Raw genomic sequence first — 20,431 nt, forward strand, 5'->3', positions numbered from 1 at the left:
AGGATGAGGGTTGCCAACCGTTGGTGAATAAACAATAATAATTTGGACTGGGGAAATGAATTATACACATTTATGGTCTGTCTATGACCCTTCTGTTGACTCCCTAAAAGGGTATGACAATATATTTTATAGTAAACTAATACAGACAAAAAAAGTTATTATAAATAAATGTAAAGCACATATATCTCTGGTATTATGTGATTAAAGGGAATCTGACAACACCTGGCCCTACATGAGGTGCTGGCTGTGTGCTGTAGCTGGCTGTCCCCTCGTATACATGGTACCTTTTGGTAATTTGTCTGTTGAGTAGATTATGCACAATCTTGGGTCCTCCTACTGTAATGTGGAGGAGGCTCAGCATTTGTGCCACACACTGGCACACCTCACCACTGCCTTCCCCCCCCTTCTTCATGAATAATTTCTGCTGCCCAGTCTCTTGCTCTCTCACACTGTCAGCTTGTGTCTCTGATTGGAGATCAGTCATATAGTTGAATCTTCTAGCCCAAATGTGTTAGAGCCATGACCTAGGGGTAAATCATCTGTGTAGAGACCAATATTTCATCTTTTTTCCTCGCTTCGATTCCTCTGATGGGAATTAAATATAGTTATATATAAGTTCAAAGAATTCCCAATCAGGCACAAATTAGTTTTAAAATTATTTATACAATAATGAGAAAATAAATAAATAAGAAAATATATAACTATATTTATTTCAATTAGGGAAATAGAAACCAGGAAAAAAAAAAACTGTTGCTGGTCTCAACACAAAGGATTTACCCCTAGACAACGGTCCCAACACATTTGGGCTAGGAGATTAAACGATATCTGAGTCTTTCTTTCAAACATTAACCGTCCACAGACGACTGATCTGCACAGGCTGACAGTGTGAGAGAGCAGGAGGTTGGACAGCAGAGATTATTCATGAGGAGGGAAGAAAAATCAGTGGTGAGGCTTGCCAGAGTGTAGCACAAATGCTGAGCCACAACTCCTCTTTGACTCTTCATTACAGTAGGAGATCGGACTGAAATTGCATACAATCCAATACACAGAAAAATTACCCCCCCCCAACGCCTGATTTAGAAATGATAGGTAAACCTAAATGCCACACCTGAACAGGTGATCACTTTATTATGGACTCTTTTCATACTGTTGATACTGTTATTAGGTGTTCTGTGTAGAAAACTATTTTTGCTTAGCAATTGTAAAGTTCAAACTGTCCAAAGTACAAATGTATGCTATTTAAACACACCTGTATGTAATGTCGTAGAACATAAATAATCTCCTTGTTTTCGGCTTTTTCACTCAAAATTTTATGAAAGGCGGCAAAAGCTTTTGTACCAATTTCTGCATACAAAACAACAACTGCTGCAGTCTTTGAAAGTGTAGGGAAAATATGATCCCCTTTATACAAGTATGGTCTTGGCCTATAAAAAAAAAAAAGCAACAAAAATATATATTATTGTGACTTGAATCTAAAAGTGAATATGTCACCCCTCCTTCCCCCAAGGTATAGTAAGTTGTTGGTTGCTTTGGATAAAAGTAGCGCTGCCATACCTAAGAACAATGCTTTAGATTCGGTAAAAACACTTTTATATCTAGAGACAGCAGGGCCATAGAGGTGGGCAGAGTGTTCCTGTGCCTCCATTTGCCTTACCTCTGTCCTTTCCCCTCACAGCAACACCCATGGCTCAGTTGACGTCAGTCATCCCTTTACATATCTCACACTGGAGTAACATTCCACCGTCACTGCACTTGCACCAATATGGTGGGTTGTGGCTCCAGTTTAAGATATGTAATGAGTTCACTGACGTTATCCATGGGCACTCTAGGCCTGCCTCTGAGCATAATTTTTTTTTTTTTACTGAATACACAGCATGGATGCACTTTTCTTAGGTATGGTAGTGTTGCTTTTATACAACAACATTACAACAAACATTCTATGCCTTGAGGGGGGGTGACAGATTTGCTTTAGGGTAGCTTCACACATAGCAAACTCAAACGTTAAATGCGCTGTGATTCCGGTACATGTGAAGCTACCCTTTCTATTTTAGTGTTGACTACACAGTAACATTACATGGTACTGCAGAGAGGTAATTAATAATGTTACCTATCCAGTGCTTCCTTCAGAAGATTTTTTATCTGACTTGGTTTGCAGGTGTGTCTCCCGTGGATAGAAGCAAATGCGCTGCAACCTTCTGGAGGAGGCTCATCAGCCGCAATCTAAAATGTTAATAATTAGACTTAAACAAGATGCCTTAATTGTAAATAATCAGGTATTTCTTGATTAGAATTCCTTACTGACTAGTTTTGGTGTGAAACTTCTGAAATAAGCCTCCCTTTCTATCCTCCTGTGACCTAAAAGCAGCATTGCGAAACCCAAAAGGAATAAAACAAAAACCACTAAAGCCTTACAGACTTTAGAACAGCTTAAAGTGACAAAAGGACATGAGCCTTTACACAGAGTAAAAGGGGTTATCAACAAAAACATAGCTGCTTGTGTGCAGTATTGTCCCTCAGATTCCCTTAAAGTAACTCTATACCCACAATCTAACCCCCCCCCACACACACACACACCCAAACCGCTTGTACCTTGAGACAGCTGCATTTAATCCAAGATCTGTCCTGGGGTCCGTTCCGCAGGTGATGCAGTTATTGTCTTAAAAAACAACTTTTAAGCTTGCAGCCCTATGTCAAAATGGTGTGGCTTGGAGTACCTATGCCTTAGGCTGCATTCACACTTTCCGCACGGAACATGGACGTGGAATGCACTTTAAGGAAAGTGTGAATGCAGCCTAAGGCATAGGTACTCCTAACCACACCAATTTGACACAGGTCTGCAAGTTTAAAAGTTGTTTTTTTTTAGGAAAAAACTGCATCACCTGCCGAACGGACCTCAGGACAGATTTTGGATCGGGTCAGATTGTGGGTACAGAGTCACTTTAATAAAATACAGCCAAGCTGAAATATAACACATAAGTTGGGGACAAGTGTGGGGCTGGTTTTGCTGGTAAGCAGCTATTTTTTTTCTAATGCCCTTTAAAGGGGTTATCCAGCCTGGGGGCACTTTTTTGGGGGGACCGGGGAGGAGGTGGCTGAAAAAAAAAAAAAGTCCACTCACCTCCCCGGTTCCAGAGGCGGGTCCCGCATCACGGCGCTCCGGTGCCCGGGTGTCTGACGCCGCTCGAGACGCTACGTCTCAGGGCCGCTCAGCCACTCAGTGAAGGAAGCGGGATCCGTGTGAAGTCCCCTCGGATCCCGCCTCCTTCACTGAGTGGCTGCGCGGCCCTGAGACGTAGCGTCTCGGGCGGCGTCAGACACCCGGAAGCAGCCGGGGACCGGAGCGACCCGCCGCTGGAATCGGGGAGGTGAGTGGACATCTTTTATTTCAGCCACCTCCTCCCTGGTCCCCCCAAAAAAGTGCCACCACGCTGGAGCACCCCTTTAAAGCGACTCTGTACCCACAATCTGACCCCCCCAAACCACTTGTACCTTCAGATAGCTGCTTTTAATCTAAGATCTGTCCTGGGGTCCATTCGGCAGGTGATGCAGTTACTGTCCTGAAAAAACACTTTTAAACTGGCAGCCCCCTGTCCAATGGGCATGGCCTAGATTGTGTATGCATTAGGCTGGCACAACCTCTCTGTCCCTCCCCCCGCCTTCCTCATCATTAGGAATGCTCCAGGCAGATTGTCTCCTATTCGTCAGCTGTGTGAATACTGAACATGGGCTGGATCGTTAGCCACCTGTGCAGAGTTCAGCATGTAGAAAATGTTCCAGTGGCATTCCTAATGATGAAGAGGGTGGGGAGGAGGGACGGAGGGGTGGTGCAAAGTTAGGGCACAGATACTCCTGTTTGGCACGAGCTGCAAGTTTAAAAGTTGTTTTTAGGACAATAACTGCATCACCTGCCAAACGGACCCCAGGACAGATCTTGGATTAAAAGCAGCTATCCAAAGGTACAAGTGGTTTGGGGGGGGGGGGGGTGTCAGATTGTGGGTACAGAGTCGCTTGCCGGAGAAGCAGGCGGGAGCGCATGCAAGTAAAGTATTAGCATGTTTAAAGCCCAGCAGCTAAAGGGTTAAGTAGACAGTGGCTACATTCTCCCAGCGGAATGAAAATCCCGCCGCAAGAATCCAGAGCCATAGGCCATAACAGTACAGTGTATTACAGCAGATTTCAGCCAGAACTTTGCAGAAGTACACTATTCATACACGATCCATTAGTTTAAAAAAAATTGATGCTTGTCAATTATAAAGCAATTCTAAGGGTACAAACCCACTTGACGTATTTGCTGCGTGAATCAGTCTTAAAAATAAGCAGGCAAAACGCAGGTTGGCTTTATACAATTGTTCTGCGTTAAAATACACAATTGCGTATTTTTGAAGCGTGAAGCTACATGCGTTTTTCGCACAGGTTGTTAACAACTGATGCTTTGCTAACAACAAGCTTCACACTTCAAAAATACGCAATTGCGTATTTTAACGCAGAACAAATTGTACAAAGCCAACCTGCGTTTTGCCTGCTTATTTTTAAGACTGATTCACGCAGCAAATACGTCAAGTGGGTTTGTACCCAAAGAAACATTCTGATTATTATGTCTGATACACTTGCAAAAATCTATTGAAATGGCACACAGAGAATAACAGATTAGGTTAAAATTTTATGACTCCAAGTCATACAGCTTTAAAAATGGTTACCCGATCTTGCGGCAGCAGAACTGCACGCTGATCAGGAAGGTCTACCTAATGACAGGTATACTTAAAGGACAAGTGCCATGAAAAACTTTTTCCCAGTAATTGAAGCACATTACAAAGTTATATAACTCTGTAATATGCTTCAATCACCTATCTGCCTCCCTTCCCTGTCTTTTCCCCCCTCCACCCCCCACCAGGAAGTGTCCTGACTCACACAGACCTAATGACTGTCATCACCGTCACCAAGCTCTTCTCTCAGCTCCTTCTCCTGTTACACTAGCCTCCCCCCTCCCCTGCCTTGTCAGGTGACAGGCTTGCTCAGCTCCCATTGGCTGAACAACTGCAAGCCATCACTTGTCACATCTCACTTGCTTATCTTCCCTCCGACTGACTCTGGCACATAGGCAGCTCCCCCCTCCCCTCATACCCTCTCTCCTGCTGCCGTGGACTCAGTGAAGGAGTCATGTCACTAGAGAAGATAAGCTGAGCAAGCAGAGTCACCCGACAAGGAGGGGAGGGGGGGGGGCTGGTGTAACAGGACCTAGAGCAGCCCTCCTGCTGATGACTCATCCTCACAAGAAGGAGCTGCCTGGTGACGGTGACGGCAGTAATCAGGTCTGTGTGAGTCAGGACACTTCCTGGTGGGGGGTGGAGGGGGGAAAAGGCAGGGAAGGGAGGCAGATAGATGATTGAAGCATATTACACAGTTATATAACTTTGTAATGTGCTTCAATTACTGGGAAAAAGTTTTTCATTGCACTTGTCCTTTAAGTCAAACCAAATCCTAAAAATACAATTGAGTCTTTTTAGACTTTTTTTTTTTTTTTAATTCCCCACCTGTGTGCATAATGAACATGGGCTGGATCGTTAATACACCTGTGCAAAGCTCAAACAGCAGTAAATGTTCCTGGATCATTCCTAATGATGAGGAGGGTGGGGAGGAAGGACGGAGAGGTGGTGTCAGCCTAATGCATATACAAATGTAAACCCCGGCCATTAAAAGTTGTTTTTAGGAGAATAACTGCATCACCTGCCGAACGGGCCCCAGGACAGATCTTGGATTAAAAGCAGCTATCTGAAGGTACAAGTGGTTTGGGGGGGACAGATTGTGGGTACAGAGTCACTTTAATTCACCTTCCTATATTTGCAGATCCCATACAGTGCCCTGGAAACACTGCGCAGCTATTTGTAAATGCATGGGGTCACACAATCAAAAGGATCTGAAGCCAAAAGCTTCAATAGATCATAGAGCACCTTTTAGAGGTCTTGTAAAGTCCACGCCTCAATGGGTCATAGCTGTTTTAGTGGCATCAAAGGCATCTATACAATATTAAGGAAGGTGATTTAAAAGTTTTGGGTCAATACCTTCCCATTTAGACAGAGTTTTAATAATATGTTGCAATATTATTATGTAGAATGATATTAACATAATTTTTATTACACCCATCCCCTATAACCACCGACACCATGTATTGGAGGTCATTCAAGAGAGGTCCATAGATATTAGATTTACGGCAGACTAAAGCGACTGAACAGTAAGAACACTAATATAACATGCAATAAAACCATTGATCAGTGTTTTCAAAAAAAAGTAAAGACGTAATGGACGACCCAACACATGGGGTAAGCAAGCGCATATCTGCTTGATCAGTCCTGTCAAGCTCTGGCCCGCAGGCCAAATCTGGCTTGTGGTGCCATTATTTTTGGCCTGCCATGCTTTTTCATTGCTGTGTAAATTTGGCCCACGTGACGTTGCAGCAGATTTTAATATGGGTGGTCGGTAGAGCTGCTTGGACCACCCATATTATAATCTCGTAGGCCGCAGGCAGTTTTTAGCCCATGGCCTAGAAGTATCTCAGTAGTGCCCCAACGCTGGCAATTTGGTGAAGTCATTGCGCGCATCCTCCGACGGGCGCCTCCGGCAGCCTCTGGAGCCGCAGGAAGGGTGAGTCCAAGCTAAGGGGGCAGTCATGAACAACTAGAGTAGGGGCTGGAATCTATTTTAGAGACTATTCTTGAGGACTGGCTTTCACATAAGAGACTGTTGGGGAGGGCTGGCTACTATATAAAAGAGACTATGGGGGAGGGCTGACTACTATATAAAACACTATTGGGAGGGCTGACTACGATATAAGACACTATTGGGAGGGCTGGCTACTATATAAGACACTATTGGAAGGGCTGGCTACTATATAAGACACTATTAGGGAGGGCTGGCTACTATATAAGACACTATTAGTAGATGCTGCGCCACGGGACCCGGGGAGGAAGACTGAGCGGAGGAGCGTTGGTTTTTAAAATAGGCCTAGCGGCATTAGTGTCAGCCATAGGTGGGATGTGCAGCCGCTCCCTTCTCTCCATGTCGTATTTTATAGTTCTCCCTTTTCTGAGCAGCTGGCACTCCCCTTCATAAGACCCACATGACCCAAATTGGCAGGATATGCCTGTGCTCACATGTCAGTACCTTATGTCTTTCCCATTCTGTCTGCAGCAGACATTGAGGTTGCAGGTCCATTCCATGGCCTCCCTTCCCTGCATATGCACGCTTTGCAGGGTTGGCGGTCACTGACCGACACAGGGTGGAGTTAGCGTAGGGACCCATGTGAACCAGGGGACCTGCACGTGGTACACAGGGCAATATGGTTTGGTCAAATTATATACCGACATCCTGGTGTTTGTTTTTAAAATAGTCCTAGCGGCATTAGTGTCAGCCGTAGGTGGGATGTGCAGCCACTCCCTTCTCTCCATGTCGACAATTATGGGATTACCTACTGCTTGAGGGATATAATTAATAAAATTACTTTAGGATAGGCAGTGCCAGGAACGCTGCATGCAATCTTTATTAAATATTATTGGTGCCCAGTGATTTGTCTAATTTTATCATTTTGGCCCACTGTGCATTTGAGTTTGACAACCCTGTGCTAGATCATCGCTTTCAGAGCCTATTAGATGGCTTGATAATTGTGTGCATGGCATACTAGTGATTAATCATCTTCAACCCCATGTTGTGCCCCATAGGTGGCCAGAGACTGTTTATTTTTAAACCGAAAAACTAGATCATAGATCTTAGCGCGTTGGTACTATTGTCCCGCGCACCTCCATCAAATGTATTCCTTGGCATCTGATTTATGTTGGCGCTGCAAAACTGCTACGGGGTCCATGCTCCATATCTGTTGAGGATGCCCTAATATACAGGAGTTCTGGGGGAAAATATTAAAGGTGTATGAGGTTTATTCGGGTAAGAAAGTTGTAAATACTCCACAGGTTACTCTTGTATCGCTAATTCCGGGTTCCCTTAGCCAGATTAAGAAAGGGATCCTTAGGCACATGTTGACTGCAGCACGTATGGTAATACCTAGACATTGGAAAACCCAAGTAATACCATCTCAGGCCGATTGGTCGACGGAGTTGAGAGAAATTGGTCGAATGGAAGAAATAGTGGCTGAGGCGCATGATCGGTCAGATAAGTTTGACCAGATTTGGCTACTTTGGCGGACCTTCATGGACTGAGAGATTTTTGGATTGTGTTGACAGATCCCGGAATTGAAGGGAGCTGATTATGGTCCATTTACACAGAAAGATTATCTGACAGATTATCTGCCAAAGATTTGAAGCCAAAGCCAGGAATGGATTTGAAAAGAGCAAAAATCTCAGACTTTCGTTTATGACCTAGTCTCTGTTTATAGTCTGTTTCTGGCTTTGGCTTTAAATCTGTCAATATGTAAATGGACCCTTAGGGTGGTATTACACGAAGCGATTTTTTTCAACTAACGATTAACGATAAACGATCTCCAACGATCGCAATAGCGGTTGCCTAATAATCGTTCGTTTTACTACACGGAAAGATTATCGGTTATATTGGAGCAACAAAATTCAAGAACACTCCCCTTTCAATTTGCGAATGAACAGGGAACGGCTAACGACATCTTATTCAAACGAACGATGTGCGAACGATGTGTAAAAGACAAACGATAAAAATAGATTCAAAACCTATTAAACGACCAGCGACCAATCGTTCGTCGTTTAATCGTTGTCTACTATTACACTTAAAGATAATCGTTCAAATACGACCGATTGAACGATTATTCGAACGATAATCGCTTCGTGTAATACCACCCTTACACAGGTCAATATCTGCCTTTTTCGGGGTCTTTAGTCATGGTTAATAAGGAACTTTACAAACAAGAAAGATTTAGAAGCAGTGATGGGGGGAACTTTAAGAAGACATATCAAAGCAGAATAACATAACGTTTTATGAAATGTATCATAAGAAAGGCTATAAATCTATAAATGTCATGCAACATACAGTATTTTGCCCAGAGTTAAGTAGACCACGGTCCTTTGCCTAGTAGCTGGCTTAACGTATTAATCAGAACAGTTCTTCCCCATCCAGAGCAGTAAAGTTTATGTTTCATAACTGATTAATTCTGTGCTGAGTATGTGCATCCGGATGTTTAATAAACGCTTACAACATTCAATCACAAAGGTTCAATAAAAGGTAAGGAGTGGAGAAACACGCATTCCTATTTACGATGCAGAGCAAGTTTGTAAAACACCCGGCAATACATTGAACAGCAATACAAGTAGACAGAAAGCATGATGAAAATCTATACCAACTGCATGACAGCTTCAGATTCACTGGACTTATTGAGAGGCGTGTGGACATGGAAGCAGGGATTTAGGTAAAGTGTACTCCAGAAGAGAAAAAAAAATGTTTTTAAATCAAATGGTGTCACAAAGATTTGTAACTTCTATTTCCAAAGCTCACATCTTCCAGTATTTATCAGCTGCTGTATGCCCTACAGGAAGTGATGCATTCTTTCTAGTCTGACACTCTCTCCTCCATGGACATATAGCTAGCTCATACACATCACTTTATCTCAATGGCTCAGTGGTTAACACTGTAGCCTGTAAGGGTTCAAATCCCACCAAGGGCAACATCTGCAAAGAGTTTGTATGTTCTCTCCTTGTTTGCGTGGTTTTCCTCCCGTTACTCCGGTTTCCTCCCACACCCAAAACATACAGCACAAATTGGTGAATTTAGATTGTGAGCCCTATTGGGGAGAGGGACCAAAATTGGCAAACCATGTAAAGTGCTGCGGAATCAGTTGGCGATATACAAAAAAAAAAAGCATTAGAATTAATCAATGTATTTAAATGTGCTACTTGGGCGGGGCTTCACGGCTGCAGCGTCATTTATATCCACCCACATCACCACTACAGGCCCTGCCTTCTCGACGGCCATTGGAACGGGCTGGCCTAAGGGTCCAGGCCCCACCACCTCTAGGCCAGCCCATACCAATGGCCACTGAGGAGGCAGGGCCTATGCATCTACAACAATGGAGAGGAGCGGGACCTATGGTGGGCGGGGCTAAGTGGTGCTGCAGGCGTGAAGCCCCTCACAGGTAACACATTCCACAGATTATAAAAGATTACTTTTTACTGGAACAAGCACCATGATGTATGATATAGAATAAGGTATGAAAACTGCTAAATTTACACGTTACACCTGTGTAGAGAAGTCAGAATGCAAAAAGGGGGGTGACGGTGGCCTCTTTGCCTGTCAATCATCCCAGCACTGTACACCGATGGGAAGAGAGTGGCGACTAGTTACGCGTAGCTCCCTGCCCAAATGACTAGTTGACGGCCCTCTCCTTGTCTCACCCTGCACAGTAGCCGTATACTATGATTCTGGGAATCACATCAGCACAATCGTCCTGATTGGTTCCCTTTAATTAATAATCTAAGTTGGTCTTGCAAACAAGGACTTTATTTTTTACTATGTTGTATTAATAAAAAATGAATGAATTTTTTTTCTATGCTAAATATAAGGCTTGTTGTTCATATACAAGAAAGATTTCCACTACAAGAGACATGACAAGTGACTCAGAATGTTGGGATTAAGGTACATTTACGTGAAGTATGTAAATAGCGTGTACATAGACTTTACACCCTAGGATACCAAACTGAAATTAAACAACATTAAACATATGCACTTGTGGCTAGAATAAGACATTTGAAATTTAATCTAACATTCAAAAAGTCACGTCACCAGTAAGAAATAATATTAATCATAGTAATTCCCACATGAAGTGCAATTAAAAAATAGTTCATACAGTACCTGTTGGAACATCTGCACGGTAGGCGAATATGCTCTTATAGAAAATGCAAATTTTAGCAAACTGATTTGAACATCGGAAAGAAACTGACCAGCCTTTTTTAATATCAAGCTGTAATATTCAGAGTCTGAAAGAAAAATGAAAGAGTGAATGAGAGGTAAGATACTTCAGTACTGCACTACCTGAGGCTGGGTTCACACTACATATATTTCAGTCAGTATTGTGGTCCTCATATTGCAACCAAAACCAGGAGTGGATTAAAAACACAGAAAGGATCTGTTCACACAATGTTGGCATTGAGTGGATGGCCGCCATATAACAGTAAATAACTGCCATCATTTCAATATAACAGCCGTTGTTCTAAAATAACAGCAAATATTTGCCATTAAATGACGGCCATCCACTCAATTTCAACATTGTGTGAACATAGCCTTTCTGGGTTTTTAATCCACTCCTGGTTTTGGTTGCAATATGAGGACCACAATACTGACTGAAATATACGTAGTGTGAACCCAGCCTAAAGGCCCTATTCCACGGGTCGTTTAGAGGAGCAATATCGTTCGTATTCGGCCGATATCGACCGCTACGAACGATATTCGTCCCGTGGAATAGAGTGCAACGATCAGCCGACATCGTTCATGTCGGCTGATCGTTGCAGTCGCTTGTTTTTCAACATGTTGAAAAACAAGCGACTGATATAGCAGCGATCTGCTGCCGTCGCTCCGTTGAATAGGAGCATCGGCAGCAGGCGCTGCTGTATCCTATGGGCTGCCCGGACGATCAGCGATCCCCCGGGCAGCCCCCCCAGCAGCTCCCCGCCGCCCCTCCCGCACTCACCCGCTCGCTGACGCCGCGTTGAATAGCGGCGGCAGCGAGCGGGGAACGAGGAGCAAACGAGCGCTAATAGCGCTCGTTTGCTCCTTCAAACGACTCGTGGAATAGGGGCATAAGGGTGCCTTCACACCTACCGTATCGCAGCAGAAAATGAACACAGCATTAAATACGCACTGTCAAATCCGCAGCGGATTTGTAAGTGCGGATTTGATGCTGTGTTCATTCATTTAGTTAAATCTGCTGCGGATCCTCAGCGGATTTTCTGCTGCGATACGGTAGGTGTGAAGGCACCCTTAAGGGAAACAAACAGCTTAGGTTCCTGTAACATAGAAACATAGGAGATTGTTGGCAGAAAAAAAAAAAAAACCTAGTCCATCTAGTGTGCCCTTTTAGTATTTCCCTGTTTATTATCTTAGGATAGATATATGTATACACCAGGCAGGATTACATTGTGTTATTGTAGATTTACCTATCACATCTGCCGTTTTCTAGCAGTAAAGTAATATTTCTCATATTGCTTCTATTGCTTTCCCTTAGCTAATCTCTGACTGTCCTCTTGTTCTTGAGTTGTTTTTAAACGCTTCCCTCTTGATCCCTATTTAGTTCTTGAATATATTATAATAATGCCATCATGTCCCCCCTTTCCTCCAGACTATACAGATTCAAATCCTTAGGTCCGTCCACTATTTTTGTAGCCCGTCTTTGGACCCGTTCTATTTTATCAATGTCCTTTTTTAGGTGAGGTCTCCAGAACTGGACACAGTATTCCAGATGTGGTCTCACTAGAGCTCTATACAGTGGGATCACAATATCCCCTTCTTCCTACTGGTTATACTTCTAGCTATACACCCCAGCATACGATTTGCTTTCCCCACCGCCTGGATGCACTGGTGACTCATTTTAAGGCTGGATAAAGAAAAGAAAAAACAAGGGCACTGGCGCCTTGTGCCTCACTGTGATGGGACCAAAAAAAAAAAAGAGTGTAATGACTACACTCACCTTTAAGCCCTGTGGGCTGTATGCATATCACCCCGATGGGGTAGCTCAAAATCCGTGTGAGTCTGGTGATGGACAGGATAGGGGACTGCAAGCCACAGGTACCAGGAATGGGATTCTCCCAACAATGGGGCCCGTGTAACAGAAGAGGCAAAAATTAAAAAAGAATGGTACTCACAAAATAGCTCTGTCTCAAGAGTCCAAAAATAGCCAGGAAATTAAATCAATGTTGAAGTTTATTGTAAGAGCACAAAGTTTACGCGTTTCAGGAGTTTTTACATTCTCCCTTCATCAGAACAGTGCAGCACTGATGAAGGGAGAATGTTAAAACTCCTGAAACACGGAAACTTTGTGCTCTTACAATAAACTTCAACATTGATTTAATTTCCTGGCTATTTTTGGACTCTTGGGACAGCGCTATTTTGAGAGTACCATTCTTTTTTAATTTTTGCCTGCTCATTTTAAGGCTGTCAGATATCACTACCCCTAAATCCTTCTTTTCTGAAGTATTTGCTATCTCAGAACTGTCGATATGCTACTCAAATAGAGGATTATTTTACATTTGGAAATATTGAACTGCACAGAACCCAGAGCAGACCCTTGTGGCACACCACTTGTCACCAGTCTCTGCTTGGAATATACACCATTAACAACCACCCACTGATATCTATCCTTCAGCCAACCACAAATCCACTGAACTATCCAAGTCCAATTTTCTCTATCAGCTCTTTAGGGGGAACTGTAGGGCACAGGGCACTGATGATGGAAGTAATTTTCTCACCTAGATCCTAGGATCCTGTTATCAAGAAATCTTTACTTTATTCAATATGCAAATTAGGCAGTTTGGCGCACTGGGGGTGGGACCTGTCAACCTTTAGTGCACCAATCCACACACCGATTCCACTTATCTTGAACATTCATTTGGCAATCTACAGTGATAAGTTCTGAAGTGATGTCAATGCAGAGCACCTCCCCAAGGCATTACAAGATAAAGTTTGGAGAAGGTTTTGGCATGATTCAGGAGGTTAACAAAAAGGCATTCCCTTTAAAGGGGGAACTGTCAGCTGTAGATTATTCATGCCCAGGACTGAAGGGTCAATGAGGCTGTGTTGAGCCTCAGGATGCATGCCTCCTCAATTTCCCACCCTCCCTGCCTTAATTGATTGACATGCAGAGCTTGTATATAATCTAGAGACGACAGTTCCCCTCTAAATAAAACACGTCTCCTGTTATAAGTGGCATCTTACCAGCATTGTACTCCTTGGGCCCACCCTCCATGAATACACAGCCACCCCCTATTATTGTACACACATTAGTGATTGGTGACAAAATAGCAACAAGTTACTTGATATTTGCCAGGCTGTGTTGACACAGACACTTTTTAATACAATTTATTTTAAAGTAGTATCTCTTTAAAATAATCTCAATATATAGCAAATGCCAAAATAATGAATTTACCTCATATACGCTTCATTTTCCATACTGTGATGTTTTCTGAATAGTGATGTGGCACCCCCTGTTCCTTATCTAGTCATTGCCACCACTGCAGCATGGCCCCTTCTCTTCATTTCCTATAAAAGTTGGCTGGGATCTGAAAGGCGTACAAGCTGGAGCACAGACACATAGCTAAAGACTCATGGTGCAGAAGCCCAGCTTGTAAACCCCAGACGCCTTTGTGGGCAATGTCTTCTCACAGCACCAGCAGCGGCCTGTCTGGCTTTGGCTGCATTGCTGTATCACTTATTTTGTTCCCTGCATTTGTTTTATCAGTATCATCTTTGTTCCTGAGCTGCACAGTGTACTGCTCCTACCAATGATATAAAGCCCCTCAGAATCATATTTACTAGCTGCCACTGCTGACTGCAAGGCCTATAATGGGTGAGCAGCTCATTATTACAGCTTGCATGTACATCATTGGTAAGACTAGTGTGCTCTGCAGCTTGGGACAGTGGGCCCTACCTCTCTTAGTTCTACAGGATACTTGTTTTTAACAGTGACCATACAAATGCTGCCTGGGGCATGTTTTACATGAGTATAACACAGGCACATTTTCACATACAGTTCTAATGAACTTAGGCTCTGTTCACACAACTCCTATGGCCCTTTCTAGAAGATTCTGTTTCTTTGTAATATCTATATTCCAAAACACAAAATTACCTATCTATGATGGCTCTAGTAATACCAGGGGCCACAAAGATAGTTCCGAGAAAAACCCAGGATCACTATAAAACACTATGGTGATCCAATGGTACAGTGGGGGCCCAGACGTTAGAAGGTGTATGCTGCATGAACAATAGGCAGCACCAAATTTAGACAGATGTCTTCATCACCACAACTATGTTTTACTCTGTAAAGCTGATACATTTAGGAGACAATTTTAGTATTAAAGTGTACCTGTCATTATAACTTTCAAAATCTAAATTTAGCAATAGATGTGATATAAAGCAAGTTTGCAATTTATATAGTTTTTTTTCCCATGCTTTATAACAAAGCTATACTTGTATCCAGGTCCAGTCTCCTGAATGCAGCTTTTTAGTCTTGTGCTGGTTGAAAAAAAGGGACTAAACAGTGTCACGGCTCAATATGTTCATCAATCACATGACAGCCTTCTCCGTGACAGCGCAGACACTTTAAACTGATTCGTGACATGAAGGAATCTTCCTACGAGTTGTCTCCCCAGCTCTCTCATTTGACTTGGCTTGATTGTTAGATCTCTCCTGGCTTTGTATATAGGGAGAGACCTGTCAATCAAGTTTTGTCGGGTGAGGGGGAAGCTGGAGAGACATTTCAAAGTGCCATCTGTGTGAAACAGAAACTAGTGTTGTTTGACCATAGCAACCATAGCTCAGAGCTGTGACTGGTTGTTGTAGGCATATTAAACCACAGTGTTTCAGAGTACACCTTATTCATCAGTGATGGGGGAAGGGATTTGATGCTGCCTGTGAGTCGGGCAGCATAAATCTAATGATATGTAAAATCACATTAGGTATTATGAATAACACCTGGCTAATAGACAACTAGGTCTGGGGTGAGCTGTATATGCATTGACAATGTCCATCAAGCCCTCTGAATGTGTACATTCCTTATAAAACAGTGCTGTGAAAGTGGTAAGAAATATTACCCATAATGCCTGACTTACCCTTGTTCTTATATATGGTTATCTCCTGCACTGTCCCCACAAACTGCCAAAACTTCTCATTTCCATCTTCAGCAATGAATTCACTGAAAAAAAAAATGAAAAGGTATAAATGCGATATTTTTTAAACAAAGCAAAATAATAAATAATATTTTCTCTTGTAAATACATCACATGCATAAACATGTCAGAGCGTCAACTAGGGGCTCCTAAAAATGAAAGTCTGCACTGTTCATGCCTTCATCATGGCTTTCATCTGGATAAAGTTAGTTTTTGTAGACAATAACTATGTAAAACCATATCATTTATTATAAAAGATACACCTACAGTTACCCAGCTAAGTACACTAAACATCACTTGTCCTGCCTCCAAGCTTGTCCCCTTGCTCATCCTATTCAAAGACTTGTGTGCCACATTGCTCATGAGTGGGTATGGTTTAGCTTATCAAATAGGAAAAAATATCAATGTAAAGGCATACTGTAGCTGCCTGTAACAGAGAATACAGTTTGTAAGTACAGAGATGTACAGATGTAGCAGATCTGAATATGTAACTTAACATATAAGTGACTGCATTACTTCAAAATAATAATACATTAGGCTGCAGTCCTAGGTAAAACACAAATATAATACATTCTAATATCACAACAGGTTGTTCCAAATGACAGCCTCTCCTCCGTACATCCTATACCTTGATGTATTAAGTACAGCCTTGACTCTGCTACATCTGTACATCCTATACCTTGATGTATTAAGTACAGCCTTGACTCTTCTACATCTGTACATCCTATACCTTGATGTATTAAGTACAGCCTTGACTCTGCTTCATCTGTACATCCTATACCTTGATGTATTAAGTACAGCCTTGACTCTGCTACATCTGTACATCCTATACCTTGATGTATTAAGTACAGCCTTGACTCTGCTACATCTGTACATCCTATACCTTGATGTATTAAGTACAGCCTTGACTCTGCTACATCTGTACATCCTATACCTTAATGTATTAAGTACAGCCTTGACTCTGCTACATCTGTACATCCTATACCGTGATGTATTAAGTACAGCCTTGATTCTGCTACATCTGTACATCCTATACCTTGATGTATTAAGTACAGCCTTGACTCTGCTTCATCTGTACATCCTATACCTTGATGTATTAAGTACAGCCTTGACTCTGCTACATCTTTACATCCTATACCGTGATGTATTAAGTACAGCCTTGACTCTGCTACATCTTTACATCCTATACCGTGATGTATTAAGTACAGCCTTGAACCTTGATGTATTACGTTCAGCCTCAACTCTGCTACATCTAAACCTCCTATAGACTTAATAAGGCAGCCACATCTGTCCCCCCTATACCCTATAAAGGTCTAGCCCCCATATACAGTACCCCCTCCTGACAGTAGCCATGTGAGGCTCTAGGCTACAGTACTATAGCTAGAATGGGCAGTGCTGGGATCAGCTTGTGGGTACCACACCTGGCCTCCAGTAACAGGGGGCTCTCTGGCCACTTGGCAGCTAAACCTGCAGTCACTCCTTTGGCTGCAGCCTGGGCAATGAGCACGGAGAGGGCACAGAAGAGAAGGCAGGCTGTGTGCAGGGCGGTCATTGCAGCCACTCACTAGGCTGGGAGCAGTGAGACAAGTACCAGTGTCAGCCAGAGAGTAGCCCTGTATGAGATAGCCCTGTACACGGACCCGCGGGACCGGTCTACAATGACAGGCTCCTGCACCAGCGCCGTCCGTCCTCCCGGTGTCTCCCCAGTGCTCTCCCCGGACACAGGACGCACAGGCAGCACTCCAGCCGCTTCCGGGATCCCCAGGCAGCTGTGAAAGACCCTCGCTGCGTGACGTCACGCCGCGCTTTCTCATTGGCTGAGAGGAGCCGCTATCCTCTTTCCCGTAGCCAATGGGAGTGCGGCAGCTGTCATCCTCCAGAACCCGCTACTTGGCGGTGCTGAGCGTTCTGGGAGCCGGTGACACGTACCTCCCGGGGGACGTGTGCTGTGTGGTGGCTACACGGCGGCCAGAAGAAACAGCTTGTTCCGTATACCGGAGCAAGCTTGGTGCCAGGCTCACTATGTGTGGGGATAGAGGGGTGGGGACTTAGCTCAGGGCTAGGCCACGTATATAGGGCCATAGCCATTATAATACCTCTTCTTTATTTATTTATCGATATATATATATATATATATATATATATATATATGTATATATATATATATATATTCAGGTAAAGAGTCGCATAACACTAGGCGAGTTTTATCAAATATTGCGCAGAGGGATAGGTGAGCAATTGCCCATAGCAACTAACAACATTTTCACATTCCGGATTTTCCACCGTATAAGACGTCTTTTTAACCCCGAAAAATCTTAGAAGTTGGGGGTTGTCTTATACGCCGGGTATATTCGCCCCATATGATAGGGGAGCTTAGGAATGGCCGCATCCCCACCGTATAGGGCGACCACTATAAAAACAAACAGAATAACTCACATGTGACCTGTGACCCTTGGGTCTCTGAGCTTCTCCAATGAGATGCTCGGCTGCCCTGGAGAGCTTTAGGGATCTCCGGCGCAGGCTGTGTACATTACATTGCCTGCGCCGGGAACGGGAACGGAGACACGTGGCTGCCAGAAACGGGTCACAGGTGAGTTAACTGTTTTTTTCTTTAGCTGCAGTTAACCCTGCCTGACCGCAGCAGGGCTACAGTCGGACAGGGGTTAAAATTTCACGGGCTATGGCTGCTGGAGAGGATGATGGGAGAGGGATGCTCAGTGTCCCTCCAGTGCCCTGTGTCCCTCAGTGTCCCTCTGCCATCATCCTCTCCAGCAGCCACAGCCTGGGTCGTGACATCACCATTTTATCCAGGAAGTGACATCACCATGTTATCCAGGAAGTGAAGCCTTGATGCAGTAGTAAGTGCAGGGAAAAAAAGCACTTTATAAGCATTTCCTGTAATAAGTGTATATTGGGGATTTGTATAACTTTGGGGGGGGCAATAAAATACTTTAAAGGGGTTATCCAGTGCTACAAATACATGGCCACTTTCTTTCAGAGACAACACGACTCTTGTCTCCTGTTCAGGTGCGGTTTGCAATTAAGCTGCATTCACTTCAATGGAATTGAGCAGCAAAACCCTGCCCAAGCTGGAGACAAGAGTGGGTCTGTCTCTGGAAGAAAGTGGCCATGTTTTTGTAGCGCTGGATAACCCCTTTAATAAACATTTTCGCCGCACTTCTCCTTTAAATCGATTGGACTCGATTGTTGTGCATCACACTTGAGTATGCTCATGTTGCGATCATCTCTTCTGAATACATAATATGCATAATTTGGGTCTTCCAGGCAAAAACAAAAAGTAGTAGTAGTAGTTGACACTGTTGGCATGGAGAAATGTAGCCCAGGGACCCAGCATTTATTGAAAGTTACCTAAAATACAGATGATTAAAATGCTGCAGGTTAATAATTTCAGTATCCCTGACTTTCATTATGCTTTGCTTGCAGATGATCGGGAGTAGAGTCTTCAAATTGATTATATATATTTTTATTAATGTATTAAAGGGAACCTGTCACCCCCCGTGCTGGGGTGACAGGCTCCCGACCCCCGTTAGAGCCCCCTATACTCACCTAATCCCGCCGGGTCCCGCTTCTGGAGGTGGTCGGGTGACGGAGATCTCAGCCGCTGCAGCCCGGCGCGCGCGCTGAGAGATGAGTCCAACTCTCATAGAGAATGACGGAGCGCTGGACTCTCCTGTCATTCTCTATGAGCGTTGGACTCATCTCTCAGCGCGCGCGCCGGGCTGCAGCGGCTGAGATCTCAGTCACCCGACCACCTCCAGAAGCGGGACCCGGCGGGATTAGGTGCGTATAGGGGGCTCTAACGGGGGGGTCGAAAGCCTGTCACCCCGGCACGGGGGGTGACAGGTTCCCTTTAAGTGCTGCTATACTCTATTGTATGCATCACCAATCAAGGTTATTTTAGGCAGAATAAGCTTGAAGCTGCAAAAGATATATATTTTGTGACTACACTAAATATTTATGTTCAGAAGCATCAAGCAATCCTTATATTGCTGAGAGGGGAAAGTTACTGACATGAATAATGTATGCTGAAACAATTCAGAATTTCATAAACTTTTCACCATATCACCAGAGCTGTCCACTATTCTTTATTTTTTCAATAATGTAGAATATTTTTAAGCATCGTCTTCAATACAAAGTGCATTCCGCAATGGCTTGGATTTTACTAGATAAGAAGCACTTAATTAGGTTAGGGGAGATAAAATCTGGACCTTAGCTGATGGAAAATTACAAAGTTATAAAAACATGTTTTCCTCCCAAGTTTGTGTCAAAAAGACAGTGTTGAGCCTGCCATCTTGATTCCTATTTCTGATTCACTGCTACTGCCTACATTTCCCCTTATGGGTAGAATACAGAAGCTGTATTAGGCCTGTCTCCCCTTTTCTCTGCTTTCCAGATTTCCAGAAAGTGATGCTGAGAATTAAAGGGGTAGTGCGGCACTCAGAAATTATTCACAGAATAACACACATTACAAAGTTATACAACTTTGTAATGTATGTTATGTCTGTGAATCGCCCCGTTCCCCGTGTCCCACCACCCCCACCCGTGTACCCGGAAGTGTGGTGCATTATACAT

General features: G+C 43.6%; 1 protein-coding gene across 1 annotated transcript in view; it reads right to left on the bottom strand.

The window, feature by feature from the left end:
• Window positions 1–17,599, bottom strand: part of UGGT2 (UDP-glucose glycoprotein glucosyltransferase 2) — a 218,606-nt gene extending 201,007 nt beyond the window's left edge. Inside the window, exons 1-5 of the mRNA XM_069970680.1 lie at window positions 17,260–17,599; window positions 15,783–15,865; window positions 10,816–10,940; window positions 2,108–2,220; window positions 1,250–1,424 (exon numbers count right to left, since the gene is read on the bottom strand). Of these exons, the coding sequence (XP_069826781.1) occupies window positions 1,250–1,424; window positions 2,108–2,220; window positions 10,816–10,940; window positions 15,783–15,865; window positions 17,260–17,390 (627 nt within the window). The 5' untranslated portion in view covers window positions 17,391–17,599. The remainder of the gene's footprint in view (window positions 1–1,249; window positions 1,425–2,107; window positions 2,221–10,815; window positions 10,941–15,782; window positions 15,866–17,259) is intronic.
• Window positions 17,600–20,431: the final 2,832 nt, after the last annotated feature.

Source organism: Dendropsophus ebraccatus, chromosome 5, assembly GCF_027789765.1.
Source record: "Dendropsophus ebraccatus isolate aDenEbr1 chromosome 5, aDenEbr1.pat, whole genome shotgun sequence".
Lineage (NCBI taxonomy): Eukaryota > Metazoa > Chordata > Amphibia > Anura > Hylidae > Dendropsophus > Dendropsophus ebraccatus.